The sequence below is a fragment of the Chaetodon auriga genome, chromosome 5 (genome assembly GCF_051107435.1).
Source record: "Chaetodon auriga isolate fChaAug3 chromosome 5, fChaAug3.hap1, whole genome shotgun sequence".
NCBI classification, from domain to species: Eukaryota; Metazoa; Chordata; class Actinopteri; order Chaetodontiformes; family Chaetodontidae; genus Chaetodon; species Chaetodon auriga.
In genome coordinates, this window is record NC_135078.1 from 6,992,459 (window position 1) to 7,009,477 (window position 17,019).

The 17,019-nt window shown below is 41.7% G+C and overlaps 1 protein-coding gene across 18 annotated transcripts in view; it reads right to left on the minus strand.

Annotated features, from left to right (window-relative positions):
- Positions 1 to 17,019, minus strand: part of arvcfb (ARVCF delta catenin family member b) — a 208,692-nt gene that overhangs the window by 38,688 nt on the left and 152,985 nt on the right. For 13 of the 18 annotated variants that reach the window (XM_076731516.1, XM_076731519.1, XM_076731517.1 and 10 more), the window contains 5 exons: positions 15,354 to 15,537; positions 5,396 to 5,513; positions 5,060 to 5,231; positions 2,895 to 2,912; positions 240 to 311 (listed from right to left, as the gene is read on the minus strand). In XM_076731516.1, the coding sequence (XP_076587631.1) occupies positions 240 to 311; positions 2,895 to 2,912; positions 5,060 to 5,231; positions 5,396 to 5,513; positions 15,354 to 15,537 (564 nt within the window). The remainder of the gene's footprint in view (positions 1 to 239; positions 312 to 2,894; positions 2,913 to 5,059; positions 5,232 to 5,395; positions 5,514 to 15,353; positions 15,538 to 17,019) is intronic. The other 5 variants (XM_076731520.1, XM_076731507.1, XM_076731509.1 and 2 more) reach the window with 1 other exon arrangement.

Genomic DNA, 17,019 nt, shown 5'->3' on the forward strand with positions numbered 1-17,019 from the left:
AACAAAGCTAAATTACCAGACTGCCTATTTCTCTGTCAAGTGCCTCCACACGCCTTTGTTGACCAACACACCTGACCTGCTTCCAACCAAACGAATCACACTCATGTCTTCAACAGCACTGCTGCCCTGGATCTGACTCATTTCTTCTCTGTCTTCTCCTGCAGGATGACGGCAAAGTGAGGGAAGCTTTCCTCTCACTCGGGAGTGAAAGTGTTAACGGAGCGACGGACATGGCCTACCTTTTGACGGCTCTGCACGCTTGGGCAGATCCAATGTGTCGTAGTTTTTGTCATTCTCACCGTTTTTTCTGCCTGGATAGAGAAGAGAGGAGGGAAGACGATGTAAGTGCCATATCCTAAAACAAGTGGATTATAGAAGACAATGTCGTTGACACCAGGGTTAGACCGATATGGGTTTGGAAGGCTGCAAATAGCTCAAATTCAGTGTCTTTAAATTGAACCATTTTCGTGTTTTCATCATAACTGCATTCTTTTCATGATAAAAGAGCCTCTCCATCTGAACTGACATGTCGGTCTAATCCTGGTCTGCAGACCCCTTCACAAAGAAAGCATGAACGTTTGCATGTATACGCAGCACAGACAGCTACAAGCGAGACATGTTCAAACGCACACATAAATCATACACTGTCTGCTGATGGCTATTGAACACCAGTGTATTCACAAAGATGAACTGGCATATACGTATACCAGGAACTGTATGAGTGCAAGACCACACATAGACACACACACACACACACATAGACACAGATATAACTACATACACCTTCTTTCCTCAATGACATGCGTACACTTTCCCACTGTAACTGCAGTACTTCTTAAGTGGGCAAACTCCTTGAATAATGCAGAGGAGGAGGGGGAAATGGAGTAGGAGGGGTGTGGATGATTGCAGTTCAACCGGCTAATGGTTATCTCACATGCACATGGACATGCCCATGGGACAGTACAGAGACACAAACAGAAAAAAGCCTGATTCCTAAACTAGATGTAAGTGAAATTTTCGGTCAATGCGGTGCCTTCAGGAAACAAGCTCATACATTCAAGTTGCCAAAATCAAGGTTAGAGAATATGGGATTTCAGAGTGAAATAAGATGTCAGCAAGTCAGTGTTGTCTTCCTCCAATATAGAGTATAGAAATGACCTGCATTATGCTCATTATGAGAAGCTCAATCTGAATTATTAGTTATTATTATGAGCTATCATGAATTTTTCTAAATGCATGCAGTAGAACATTTACTTAATGTTACATATTGCATATCTTAAGCTGGGCCTCAGCTTCATTTTCCGTTTATTCTCAAAAGGTGCTTCCAGACAGCAAGCAATTACCAAAACCTTGATTTTCACAAATGTGAGCAGCACGGGGAAACAGTGGCACTGAGATACAGTGGGAATAAGACGAAGTGCCTGTTGCTGTCATGTACATGCAAAAACATTTTTAATTAAATCTGGTGTGCAAGACAAAAAATTAAAGGAGGGGTTGACCTAACACTGATTTTTTTCAGTTTTAAAAATTTGAATTGCCAAAAGTTAACTTCGTCTGAACGTCGGCAACATCAACTTCAAATTCCATGACACTGTATGATCCTGGTTGTTGGTAGGGTGGGTGGCTAGCTACTAGCCATGGTGGCAGATTTGTGCCCTGCCACCCATTCAAAATACAGAAGACAAACAATGCTGCCTGAATGCGCCTCAAAGGAATAGTTTGACATGTTGGGAAATACACTTTCTTGCTGAATGATAACCTCAATATCACTGCCATGATGCTGTACGCTACAGCCAGGAGATGATCAGCTTCAGTTAGCATAAATACTGAAAGCGGGGGAAACAGCTAGTATTGCTATCTGTATTAAAGTAACAAAATCTGCCCACCAGCACCTCACTAATGAACACATTGTTGAACGTGTGTACAAACTGAAAAGCTTTAGAGCTGCTGGTAGGTGTATTAAATCAATCTGGACAGAGAAAGGCTAGCTGTTCCCATCAATCCCCATTTACAATATATACAGGCTAAGCTAACTGACTTCTACAGCTCCATAGCTACTGCATAGCCATGACGGTGGTATCAATCTTCTCATCTCACTCTTGGCAAGAAAGCTGAGAGCAGTAAACTGTTAAACTATTTGTTTAGGACCTTTCCAGCTCATGAAGAACTATTTCTTAGGTATAACAATGCCAACCTCTGTATTTTTGCATTGAAACCCCGAAATGCAGCACAAAATCTTGGATACTGGCAGCTTCAATACAAATCTGTTTCACTATCAATAATCCATTTACACAAACAAACAAACACACACACTTACAGGGTCTTCAGCAGAGCTTGACATTTTCCATAAAAGGATCAGAGGTGAGGGGCTCAAGGTGCATACAGCAGTTTTTCATAGCTCTGGGGATTCGTTTTATCTGCAGGCTAAAAGGCTGTACACCTCATCACAGCTTCATACATGAAACATTTGGCGGACAGATTTCAGGATTTGATTTTCCTCACTAGATCTCTGACTCACTTGATTAGTCAAGCTCTACTTTACATCCTGACAGACACCAATGGACTTACCTCTTTCACCAAGAGCTGTCTTTACCTTTGGCCTCTTATAGGACCAAGGAACAACTAATTCTATCAAAATGTTAGGATTGGGAGAGGTGGAGTCTACAATACTCAGGGCAACAGTAGGTAGGGGTGGTGAACGCATGTGGAATGAGTGAAACACCCCAATTTTCTGAAGACCTTGAAACTTTCTCAGATTTTTGGAGGACATCCAAAACTACTTCTAACTATATTCTACAGCCAGGGGGAAGGAGGATGAGGAGGAGGAGGAGAAGGGGGAGAATGAAGGGGAGGGGGAGAGCTGAAGTGAGAAGGGTTGAATGGGGGGCACTCACCTTGATTAAACCATTCCTCTATAGTTAGCCAAGGAAGCAGCAGCAATGCCAAAAAACACAAAGCAGGGAGAAGAGAGAAGAGGCATGGTGAAAAAGACGCGTGTGTGTGTGTGTCAAGAAGCTGTGCAATAGACGTGAACATTTTCTTACAAAAAGAAGGCACCTTTTTTTTTTTACTGGACAGGGAAGGTGAGAGAGTGAAGGGGAACTAGAGAAAGAAGGGGAGAGCAAAGAGAGAAAGGGGAAAGAGTACTATTGAAAATAGGCTAGAGGGGAAGCCATTAGCAGTCCATAGGTGTTCTCTGCAAAGCATGTTCAAAGAGTTGGCATCAGTGGGATGGCTTTTTAGAGAGAAAAGGGAGAGGCAGTCAAATGGCAAGAAAAGTGTGAAACTTAAAGGAAAAAAGAAAACGAAACGACGGTAAGCTAGCAAGCGAAATCGAAAGAATGAAAAAGAAGAATGGAAGAGACAAAGGAAGAAAGGCATCAGCTTCCACCGTCAGACAGGAGGGCAGGATAGAAAGTCACAGTGAAACATTTAAAAACAGCACAAACTGCCAGCGTCTGTGTAAGTGCTTCATTAAAATCGCTGCGTGGGAAGAACAGAAACGCGCTCAAAGAGACGGAAATAACAGCCAAGAATCAGACTGATTATTAGCTAAAACAAAGCTTGAGCTGCTATACGCGCATTGATCAGAATGGTATATTTCATGCTGAATGTGACATTAAACTGAAGAGCAGGCCAAACTTAGCCTACTTAAGGTAACAAATTACAGAGCATATTGACGACAGTGTTGACAACTACCTGCCTCCATGCTCCTTTATAGCTGCATTTAATGTTTCTGTACCTGAGCCTCGTTTTGTCAAAGAACACCTCCAGGGTCTGCAGCAGCTAAACACATCTCATTATTCATTATGTGTGTGTGTGTGTGAGAGAGAGAGAGAGAGAGAGAGAGAGAAAGTATTCATGTGGTTAATTGGCGTCTTTATAAGTCTGTATACATGTGTTGTCCTGACCCCTGAACCAAAGGGGATTCTCCGATGAGTCGTTAGAAGTCGGGGGTCACTGGCTGGTAGTCATACCTCATTGGCCAACTGATTAATGGCAGCCATTATTGTTGTCCAGCACAGAGATTACAGTGTCGTTAAGCTAACGGCCTGGGAGAATGCTGATTAAGACGTCACTAACATCACGCGCGTACACGGCACATCTGTTGCGTCAAAAAGTTGCTGACACGGCAGACGGTCATGATAGACGTCTGTCGCAGAAGCATAAACATAAACATCTCATCATAGTCTTGAACTGAATGTAAGAGGTTACGGTGACATTAAATATTCTGAAGATGAATTGACGGCACTGGTCTGTTCTTTGTTTATGTGGTGTCTTTACTAGTGGTTTATGTATTTTTTTTTGGCATATTAAATCTTGTATACACACCACATGCCACAAAGGGCCATAAGGTTAAGGTTGAATTGTTAGATTATTGAGAAACTGAAGAGATTTTAACACACAATATACAAATATGTTTTGTGGCTAAAACAGCAAATGAGCAAACGGTTTGACTCATTTATGTCAAATTTAAACCTTATTTTCATGATAACGTGGGGAGAATCACAAAATATTCAATCTATACGCTCATTAGATGTGATTACTTCACATTTTCTAACATGTTGTCATTGCCTAATAGGATTTGTATGAGCCCAGCGCTCATACAAACGCAACAATGGACTGAAGCACAACAAAGAACAGGAGGAAAACAAAGACAAGAATGGTATCTCTGCAATCCAGCTGTTTGAATAACTGCGATGGTTTCTGTCAATTATTTTTACATCCCGCAGATTTCATGAAAAAAATAAATAAAAGCCGGCAAAAGGTGAAAACAATAACTAGGACTATGAAAACGCTGCATGCAGCTCCTATCAATCATTTAAGCCAAATGCTCCACACTTACATTATGAAGAAGTTTTCTAATTACTCCTAAGTTGGCTGATCAAAAATATTAATTCAAAATGTATTTATTTTAATTTTCTAGCATTATTACTCTTGGAATAGTGCTATTGTTCTATTGAGGAGGGAAAAATCTCATTTTGGATTTCCTCAAATGTACTTTTTCTCATAATAGGTGCTCATGTTTCCACCCATCTCCCTCTTTCCTCCTTCTCACCTTTGGCCTTCTTGCCTCCAAAGCAGCCAGCATCATCCTTTTTCTTCCTCTGTGGTCCTGCTGAGCCAGGGGCCTGTAGTGCTGAGGGGTCCTGGAACTTTTCGGCCCCTGGCACCTCTTTGTGAACGTGATAGGACAGGTTCCTCATGATACAAACACAGTTCTCCACAGACTAGAAGAGAACAGAGACAGGGAGGTTATCATCTACAAGTATATCTGTGTGGTACGTCTGGAACTACTAAACAAAAAGCTGATGAAAGAGGCCATATACTGACAGCTGAATGTACCATTTGCACGAACTATGCCTTTTAGTAGGTGAGTCAAATGTTGTCCTACCTTGTTGTCCATGTCTTTCTTCCCTACAGCTGATTGGAGAGCGTGCAGCAGGGCGTCCACCAATCCCTCACATTCCCTCAGCCTGCGCCGAGCTTCTGCCCCGTCTGAACTCACATTTCTTTAGGAAAAAAGTCAAGACACGCACACTGTCAGTAAGCATGAGAGAGCTGTGCAAGAGAGCATCAACCAGATATAACTCCACTGTTGACAGGTCATACAGCTGCTCTGAACTTGCTGTGCAACCTGCAGAAATCAGATTCACAACACAGCTCCCCTGCAGCAACTGCTGCAATTCCTGCAACCGTTCTGCAGCCGACGATTCAAATGTGAGGAATGTGGTGAGGAGAGATTTGTATTACTCAAAATTAGGACTTGGACAGTTCAATATACTAAGACTGATAGATTGTAGATTGTACACTTTAATCACATAAAACCCCCAGAATCCAACAAACCACTGAGGCAAGAGGTACCACGCTACACTTCTCCATTTGCTATTAGACTATTATACTACTACTACTACTATTAGATTTACTATTAGAATTACCACAACTGCTAGTAACTGCTATGACAAATACTAGTGCTACTACTTTAAAAAAAATAGTTGCAAGGAATCTTAAGTTCAAATTAAACTTTACTTTATAACTAAAACAGGAAAACATCAAGACAGAAAAAAATACATAAAACAAAAAAGCATTCAAAGTGTATGGGTGCAGCAAAAGCCTGAGGGCCATCAGAGTTGTTTGTTTTGTTGTTTTCTTATTAGTATGCAACATCACTATCATCTCAGGTTCAACGATTCCAGTCAGAACAAGTGTACAGACAGGATGACAATGTCTAACAGAAGTTTGACAGTTAAAGAAGCCCATTATCAGTAAACCAACATCAGTCTTAACCAGACATGTGATCTTCTGGATTCGCATGTGACCCATGGCCTTCATCCTCCCTGCCTGCCTCAAAAGTACAATGCAATAAAGCCTGACTGCTTTAGGAATAATCTTCAGAAAATGATGAATATAAATTTCATTTTTGCTACAAAGGGAAATGCCATCCATGTTACGTCAGCCAGCGCCCTGAGCACAGCTCCTTTAAGCACAGCAGCAGAGCTGGTGCAGTCTTAGTGCGGCTGTCTGACTGACTGTGAAAGGCGAGGCTTTAAAGAGGGTTAAGGGATAGCTGGGGCTCCCCGCTCCTCACCAGGGACTTCATTTATGAGGGCTTCCAACCCACATAATCCCATTAGCCGACCCCCAGTTAGTCCTTTGGAAGAGTGGCAGCCGTGCGGAGGTAAGCATTGCTGGAGCGCTTTATTGTGCTGTGTGGACTGAAACACGTACCACATCCCACACTGTTACACATGTGGATGTTTTGCTTTAACAACAAAGGGCACAACTGCATTGTCATATTGAGACGTATTTGAATTACATTAGAATAATCCTTCTGTGCTCATTTATTAATTTACACTCCCGAATAGATGTACTCTCCAACCTACTGACCTCCACAATGAGCAGAAATCCATGCACACAACACCATCACCTGCATTACACCTCGCCATCTTCTTGGCCAGTGTATGAGATCCTCCGACAGTTGTCCATGGCGTGGAGACCCACAGAACCATCTCGCACATTTTGCTAATCAAAACTAATCCTTGGTAGAGACCAGGCTGACAGCACCAGCCATCTGGACCCGGTCATAAACCAAACCCATCCATCTTCAGCTGTCAGAAAACGGTCACCACCTCCCCTGTAAACGGATCCAGTGGAGCGCCCGCCTTGGATTTATTTGACAGGAGTGTGTCTCAGGGCAGACAGACAGAAGAGTTTTATTGTCAGCTGTTTCATTTCCAGGAGTCTTTCAGAGAGCAGTTGTCTTGGTGGAAGGTTTATGGATGGTGCATCTGTCAGTGGAGACAGTGTGGGAAGATGCTGCTGTCACTGGACAGGTTATCTGTAATGTTTAGTTCTATAAAGGTCTATGGGTAGTGGATCTGGGCGTTTACCATGTGTTGTTGTATTACAGCACTTTCTCCATTTCCATGTGAGTAACCTTCTAAAGCAACCCTACATCAAGAAATCAGTTAATTCATGCTAAGATGTGGGAATTAGGATGCTTCTTGAAAGAAGCAGTCCACTTTGGATTTGTAAAACCTTACTGCATAACACTAAACACAAAGTGTATTATGTTACTATGACAACCAGCTACCATGAAGGGTAATGTTACCACTCCCAGCTGCAGCATGATGCTGTATTTAACTGGGTTATTTAGCCACATTAAGGCAATGTTGGTCTATTGGATGGTCAGTCTGTTGGGCCACCACCTTGGTCTAGACTGAAATATCTCATTTGATGAATTATCATGAAATCTGGAGGACGAATCCTACTGACTTTCATGATCCCGCCTTGTGTCATCATGAGGTCCAAATGTGTGGTTTTATGTGAAATGTCTCCACAAATTGATGTAGCCCTCAGTAAGAGTTGTAATCACTTCTTGTCCCTGGTCATCATCCTGTCAAAAATGTCATTTGTCAAAATACCCACAAAGCTTTCATTCTCATCAGAATCAGCTGCACTTTGTGTGTTATAGCATGCTTACAAGCTATATTACATGCTAGCAAAGAAGACCTACTTTTCTGAACTGATCGCTAAACAGGGTCACAATCCCAAAATCCATTTTAAAACCATAAATTCTGTGATAGGTCTTTCTTAATTACAATAAAATAGAAGATATTTGGCAGCACTTTAACACAGAACTCAGAGAGCATGGTGTTGACTCCTGCCCATCTTCAGCATTAAGCCACTTCAATGAAATTTCAGTGTCACACTGCATTCCCACTTGGTTTTTAAAAGCTTTATTTCAAGCGATCGGTTGAGGTATTTTAGCTATTATTAACTGCTCTCTGTCGACTGGTATTTACCCTGCCAACTTTAGACATGCCACTGTTGACTGCCTTCTAAAGAAGCCCTCTCTTGATCTCTTTGTTTGAATTCATTTTAGGTCCACCTCGAAGCTGCCATTTTTTAAAAAAATTGTCTTTACTCAAATCATTTATTTTATGATTAAAAATCCAATCTTTGAAGAACTTCAATCTGGGTTCTGCTCCCTACACAACACTGGGAGAGCTCTGGTCTATTGCTTGCAGTTTACACTGGCCTGTCCTCCATTTTAAATCTCCTTCACCTCAGTTCAGCCTTGGACATAATGGACCATGGTGTCTTAATCAGCTGTCTGAAGAACTATGTTGGCATCAGTGATGGGGCTCTGAATTGGTCGATCATCTATCTTTTGAACAGGCCATTCTCTGCTATGCTGGAAGATGCCTCCTCCTGTTGTACTCTATTTTGTGGGGTCCCCCAAGGATCTATTTTGGGTCCCCTCTTGTATACCATATACATGGTACACCTGGGACAAATCAAGACAAGAAACAAGATTGATTTTCAATAGAACTTGGATGAAACACAACTGGGTGTCCTGATAAAGCCTGGCACCACGGATGCATCCCGTGTTAGGTTCTATCTCTCTGAAATTAAAAATTGGATGTCCAGAAATTTCCTGGAATTGAATGACACAAAGTTAGATGTAATCATAAGCCCAGTCCCAGCAGCATTGATAACATCTCCACTAGTCTGGGAGCCTTATCTTAATTTTGATTCAGAAGTGTACTTTGATGCTCAGGTGACTTCAGTCCTGCTTTGCTCAATTGAGACTACGAACCAAGATCAGGTCATTAGTTTCCTCTGCAAACTTGGAAAAGGTCAGCCATGCTTTTATCTTCTCCAGTCTTGACTACTGCAGTGCACTAATTTTTAGTATCAGCATAACATCCAAAGACTGCAGCTGGTACAAAATGCAACCATACTACAACAATCCTTGGTGCCCTTGAGTGTTTACCTGTGAGTTTTAGAATTGATTTTAAAGTTTTGCTGCTTGTTTTTAAGCCTTGAACAGTCTGGCTCCTGCCTATATCTGTGATTTGCTAACTCCTACGAGACTGATTGTCGCCTGAGGTCCTCTGGCAGGGTCTTACTAATGCTTTACCAAAGGCGACCAGACTTTTGCTGTCCAGACCCCTCAGCTGTGGAACTTCCTGCATGGAGATCTCAGGCAGGAAAACTCAGTATCCTCCTTTAGTCTATTCTCAAGACTCATTTTTCACACGTGGCATTCTCTTAATTGATGATATTTGCTTAAATTATTGAAATTATTTTATCTTGTCTATATCATAAATTTTATTTGATTTTATTTTATGTTTTTATTGTAATGCACTTTGTAATTTTGTTTTTAAAAGGTGCTATATGAATTAAGTTATTATTACTATTATTTTTGTGACTATTAAACTATACCTTGCAAGCGTCAGCATGTTAGCATTGTCACTGTGAGCATGTTACCATTTAGCTCAAAGAACCACTGTGTCTTGTTCATACTTGTACAATGTTTACTGCATGTTTCTGCTGTTTTGAAATTGTGGGAAATGTTACACAATTGTTGTTTATTACCACCATCATCGATTAAATGTCATAATCCACGAATTCAAAGTAGTTTAGATCAGATTGTATGTGGGTTATCTGTTTATTGGAAACATCCAGGAAGAAGTCTGTCACTTATCTGGTGTCAGGTTAATTAGCGATATATGTCCACAACATTTTTAGATCTAGAGCCATTTTAGAAAGACTTAGCTGAGGCATAATCCATGACATCACTGACAAAACCATATTTTCTCACATATTTTGATGGTCAAAGAATATAATGACAAAATACCAAAATACAGTGATATTGCAGTTTCAGAGGGACAAGGTCGTTCTCTTTTCTTGAACAACCAAGTGTAGAAATTGAAGAAACATGGTTCTTCTTGAAGGTTAAGATATTTCATTATTCATTTGGAAATAGTTACCTCTGTGACATAGTTGGTTTTCAATGAGCTGTTCTCTTGTCATTCTTTCTGATGGAAGAAAGAAAAATGTAGACCACGATGGATCGGTGGCAATTTAAAAAAGGCTCCCTTTTTTAAAGGCTTCAGGCCATCAAATTGTACATGTATACATTTTTGTACCATTTCACTAATCAGGAAATTTAGCTCTTTCTTGTCTCATTATGTATGAACCAGTGAGGGCTGTGAGGAGTGTTTCATTATTAGAGGCTAAAAGAATAAGTAAGCGTGTATTCAGATGCCTGTCTGTGTCTCTACAGACACTGACAGCTTGTCACTGTGATCGGGATGTGTCTTTAGTGTGTCTGCTTTATCAGATGAAGTGTGGGTGTGAAGGTCACTCAAAGTCATGTGGCCATCAGAGGACAATAGAGCAGCTGGGGTGAATAGACTGGCACAGGACTGATGGAGACTGATGAAGACTGATGGAGATGGATGGATGCATGGCTGACCTATGCGATCGCCCAGCAAGGTCAATGGCAACACAGCAGGACCATATGTGCACCCTGGGGTTGGGTATCCTTTCCTAAGTATCCTAGGTTTTATCGATTGTGATTTGATTTCTGTTTCATCTGATGATTCCACCTCTTATTCCATCCTTGTTCAAATTCTTCTTCATTATCAAAGAAAATCAATTAAAACATGTTAAAAAGCCAAATTCACCTTAATATCTGCAGATTTTGTCCTCCTCAGTTGAAAAAGCACAGCTGTAAATAATAACATGAATGACATCTGAATTCCATTTAACCGCTTCAGCTTCCAGTTCCTGGTATTGTTCATGCTGGCTCACTCTCACAATGTCATGTCTTTCTGGGATAGCTGAATAGAAAATAGTCAAAATTTCTGCTGTGAAACACACTTGTTATTCAGAAATCGTGTTCATGTTGGAACTTCTACTGTTTGGGACTTTTATTCAACCAACCCATCCAATCAGCAATGACGTCACATCAACGTAATTTCCAGTTGACAATGAAGCACATGTGCAAGCACTGATCCACATGGAAGCCCAGCAGCTGGTTGCAGACCTGAAAAGGACTTTTAATCCCATTCTTGTACTGTGACCAGTTCAAATTCAGAACCAGCTCTTCACACCCAAACCTGGTGTACACCACCAAAGATAACACACACACGCGCACACACACACTTTCCCCTTAACTGAGCCCACAGTGTAAACACTGTAAATAAGCTGGCCCTATCGACACTGGAGGCCATTATAATAAAACTATCCCTGGCTTTATTGAAGTGTGAGCTGTGTCTCTGCTGGCGTGAGTAAACAGATTCTCTCCACCATCAGCAGTTCTCCCCAGTGCACAAACCCTGCGTCTAGGCAACCGTGGGCTTGGTCACAGTTACCATGGAGACCCATTCTCGTCAGCAGCGCCTGCATTGAAGGTCTCGGGAGTGAGAGCGATGGGGAGATACTGTGATCTGTGATGGCCATGAGATACGTGGCATCAGGGGTGATGAGGTTTGATACAGAGTTTGGGGAGAAGGTGAAAAACATACAGTACATAGACACGAAAGGAAAGACAGATACAGATGACAGCCAATGACAGAAATCATGAGGAAGACAATGAGAAGCAGTAAGAGGCAGTGAGAGCAGGGTTCCCACTGTGGCCCTGATGTAAAACTCCATGACTTCTCTGTGACTTTCCTCAGCTGTATCAGAGCGCACTTATTCCCTCTTGGTTCGTTAACGCTGCTCTTCAACTCAGCAGAAAATGTTCCAAAATTACAAGAAAGTTTCCATACTTTCTACAGCCCAAGAAAATTATCTGAAAACCATCGAATGCAAAGCAATAATGTGTGAAATGCATTCTGGAACTTTCTGTCTGAGCTGGATTTGGACGCTATATTGTTCTGGACGTCAACCAGCACGCCGCAGCGTCTGCTCCATGAGACGCTCTGCCCGGCAGTACAGTCTAGACAGGCTTGGCCAGCCTGGGAGGAGACGCCACAGCCGGGCGTGAGGCGTGATAACACACATACACACTCTCTGTTTTTACAGTTTACTACAGTCTGTCATTCTGAGCTGGAGCCAAAATGACAGATTCGGAGAGGAAGGTAGAAGAGAGGCGATACTTGGAGAGGGGAAACTACTTGGAAGTTAATGACAGGAATTCAAGACCGCTGCACTCAAATTGTCATCCTGAGCTGATGACAGGATTTAAAAGACAGAGGCAGAGAGGATGTTTGACTGAGGTTTTGCAGTTTTTGAGGCGCACTTGATTTTTGCCTGGCACTGAAATTGCAGTCGTTTTGAATATTAGGTATTCAGCTCATGTTCTTTTCAACAAAACCTGCACAATGCCTAACTTTGAAAACAGGGGAGGTTTAGGTAACTCAGATGGAGAGCTGCAACCAACTTATCATTTTCATTATTGGTGAACCTGCCAATTATTTTCTGGAGTAATCATTTGGTTGACAAAATGTCAGAAAGCAAGTGTCACAATTTCCTAAAATCCAGACTGACATCTTCGAATTGTGACTGACTGACCCCGAAGATATTCGTTTTACTGTCACAGTTGTAAAAACAAACTGGGTAATGTTTGTTATTTTTGCTTGCAAAATGCCCTCAACGAGTCGACTGCTTGATTAATTAATCATTTCAGCTCCACTTGAACGTACTGATTGTAAACCAATCAAAGACTTTGACAGAGCAGCAACCTGAAGAGGCCATAATTCTTTATCCTTTGACTGCTCTTTCTAGGCAGTCAAATACTATGTAATAATGCTGTCAGACAACCATAGAAATAGCAATTTAATTAGCATTAGCCTTGAACAGGTAGGCAGCGTTTACAGTATTAATCACATTATTACTATTTTATCCTTAAGCACCCTGCTGCATGACAATATTTGTCCATGAGAGCACATGTTATTTGACTGTTTTGAAACTCAAACTCACCATAGGCTGAATCTGTGGCCACTTGGGAGCTCAAGCACATAAACTGTAAGCCCCCACAGGGACGTCATACTATGAGGAGACTGCAGTAGAAGAAAAGTAATGTGGTCCAGTGAGTTTGGACTGTGAGCTAAACCTGTGACCATTGGTATGTTTAGAGTTCCTGGTGTTGATACGATCCACTCTGACCACTCAGTGGCCTCATACACTGACACACACACATTTTGTCTGTTAACAGCCTTTCGACAACAGACACGGGTAGAAGTCTGAGTGACGTGCAGAGACCAGTGCACCTCTGTGTGTTTGTGCCTGGTGGTTAAACCCACTCAATCTCCATCTTCATGCTAAATATCTTCTCTGAGACTGTACTGACAAACTTGTTGGTGGTGGTTTGTTAATCAGTTCTAATGTGGTGATGAGGGGGATGTGATTTGGTGGGGAATATATATAAGAATACATCAATCAATCAGTGCCTATTACTGCTATAAACTAATCAGGAGAAAGAAGAAGTTTGTGTGTGTTATTTTCAAATGTCTGTACATTAGTGGGTGCATTGTTTGACTACAGGTCACAGGCAAAAAGGACTCAGGGAGACAAACAGGTTCCAGCCAGACAATCATCTGTAGCTTTGTCTTATCCACTGAGAGCAAAGTGACTGGTCTGCAGAGATCATCAAGGCCTTGACAATTGTCTCTTCTTCCACACTTTGTGTATGTAAGGGGTTTGGGTAAGGGCACATTCAAGCTATTACCTCAGGCAGACTAGAGCCCCCTGGGACTAAAGCAGACCTTCAGTTCCTAAAACAAATGGACCAGAAAGGGTCAGCAGAATGGCTTTGTGAGTCACACCACTTTAACAGTGAGGTGCTGTATGTCAGTGTGGAAATGGAGAAGTTTACACCATTTCGGATGACTGACCTAAGAGCAACTCAAGGTTTCGGTTGCAGGCACTGAAAACAGCCAAAGCAGAGCAGAGCGACTGATGGGAATGACTAAAGTTTAATGATGTACTCAAAAGTTAATGCTTTTTCAGCCCAATTTGCACTAAAGTTTGCATGTTGTTCGTCTTTCCACCAAAACGACGGAATGCAATCCGCAGAATGCAAAACAAACACACTGACTTGTCATGAGGCAATGATTTGAACTGTGGGCTCAATTTATTTTCTCTCAGCCTTAACAAGCTTGAGACTAATTTCATTTGCGTGATTATCTAATTGCAAGTTGTTTAGATTGCAGCTAATGCCACTCATTGGCCTCAGGGTGGAGTGGTAACAAAGTTACACAGTCCACATTAGAATGACAAGAGGCCAACATCGGAACATTTCCAAACTATTTCCCAAAATGCAGCAGAAACTGCAGCTTCACCCAGCAATCCTCCTGCAAACAGACTTCCAACATGCTTCACATACGTACAGTCGGGCCGGGACAGAAGAACACAGCATCTGCCATATCATAAATTCTCTTAGTACCCAAAGAACTTCAATCTGACCCTGGGTCAACAAGGGCATGAATGTCGTCTCATACACGTCACACCTGTCCCCTGCTACAACTGGTATCTTAGTAAAAACAAACCTTCAAGGCCCTGGGCACGTTAAGAGTCCCCTCTATAAAACCCAGGATGGTGTCTAAACTGTGTCCTCTGAACTGACTTTAACCTGAATAAATGGGCCATCTGTCTCCACAACTCTGTCTGTGTCCTTCCTGATTAAGCTTCCATCCATTTACAAAAGCAAACCAACAATTTTTGTGACTACATTTTCATATCTAACTTTTTGAAGTCTGAGCCTCTTGTTAAAATTGATTTTCTTTGGTGTAATTCGTACTTTAGACTTCACGAGACATTCAGTGTGCGGCTGCAGCTAATTTTTATTTCCATTATCGTTAAATCTGCAGATTATGGTCTTCAATCAGTTTTGCTGTAAAATGTCAGAAGACAGTGAAAAATGGCCATTTTAATTTCCCACTTAGTCACTAAAACATCCATTTCCTGAATGGGAGTCACACACAGATATTTTTTCCACAGACTCCATCAGATGTAATACACCTCTTAAAAACTCATGACTAAATTCAGACACTATGTTTAATGAACCAACATCAGCTTGATTTGCATGTAAACCAATTTTGGGTTAACCCTACCTGAGGCAGCCGGAGGTGTTCTTGAAGACGGTGGTCCACTCGGCATCACGGGGCTTTGAGTCCTCGTTTGGCTCATGCTCCCACCCTGAGTGGGGGATGATGACCTCGTTGGTCATGGTCTGCAGCCCGTGGTTGATGATGACCATCTTCAGAGGTTCATAGGACGACAGATTCCACAGGGTTCCTGTAGAGCACACAGGGCGGAGGAGAGGACAAGAGAAATTACACGACATATTAAGGGGAGAGGGGAGAAAAAATGGAGACAGAAATTGAAGGTGATGAAATATAGTGACAGCTGTGCAGCAGCCAAACATACTGTAGTGCAGACTTTCAAAGTGCAATCAAAACCGCATTTAGATTGGCAGTAAAACATATTTGAAAGGAATAATACAACTGCACTAGTTGTTCCTCTGCCAGTCATGATTATCAACTTGCCATATTGCACTATATAAAATAATCACTGTCGTACTTTTGTTATTCTCCCTTGAGGGATTAGCTTACTGTCACTCTGTTGCAATCAATACTGAGTTTATAGAGGAGGTATCACTGTGTTATCTCGAACACACTCTCATAATATTGCCATAGGAAGAATGAGGTGAAAGTAACCCTGTGATACTTGATGTCCCTTCTCAGCATCATTAATGGAAAAACATACCACCTGAGCCTTAATGCAAACATATTCTGCAGACACTGTGTCTGTACATGATCAATGTATGCAAATGTTAACAAACAGCACACAGATCCGTCATTCTCAAATAATCCGAGCAGGAGGAAGAGCGTTTTCTATTTACCTGCAGATCTCTGTAACAGGCAGCCTTTTTTATACTTCTGCAAAAGAGGTAAACTAAATTGAGCTGGGGATGTGCATCCTGAGGGTTCACAAAAGAGAGGCAGGCAGACAGACAATGCAGAGAGGAGAGCATTTTTGCCAGCATAGCCGGGCAGACAACCCCACGAAAATAAAATGTGGTGATAAGGCATCAGCATCAGATATGTTTTCACTCAGACACAGGGAGGCTCTGGAGCTCAGACAGACTCTGGTTTGAGGAGAACAAAAATGTTGCACCAAAAAGAAAAAAAGCCTTGAGGTCCATGTTTGAGAGGAGAAAGTTTGTTTTTATGAGCCTTCCCCCAGGTGTCTCGCTGTCTGTCTCTCTTCCCACTTATAACCCTCTTTCCCTTCTCCCCTTAAATTAAGGCATTTACAAATATTCTTATCTGGGGCGACTTATAACAAGTGATTTGTTAATCCAAACTTATACACCACTGGCCCCATTAAAAGTATGCCAAACTTGCTATTAGCAGTTACTGTTTGCAAGGTTCCCATTGATTTACAGATCAAGAATACTTCAAAAATGTGATGATTATTCAACAAGTTCTCAAGGTACATGAAGCATCTTCTATGATTTCTAAGTGGATTTATGGATGCTTATTCCTTTACTCTATAAATATGTGTCTTGGACTGTACACGTGATTCCATCTTGCTCTACAATAACGGAGCGTTCATGGAGCGGTGAAACTGTCACATTTGCTTCGCCCTGTTCTTTAAAACTGTTCTGTACATTTTCCAGATGGTCAATATTTCCTCTGTTAAATCATGCTCTCCACACACAGGAAGAAAAAAAGTCTCAGCAGACAGGCCCGGGCTAAAAATAAATCCAGTCCT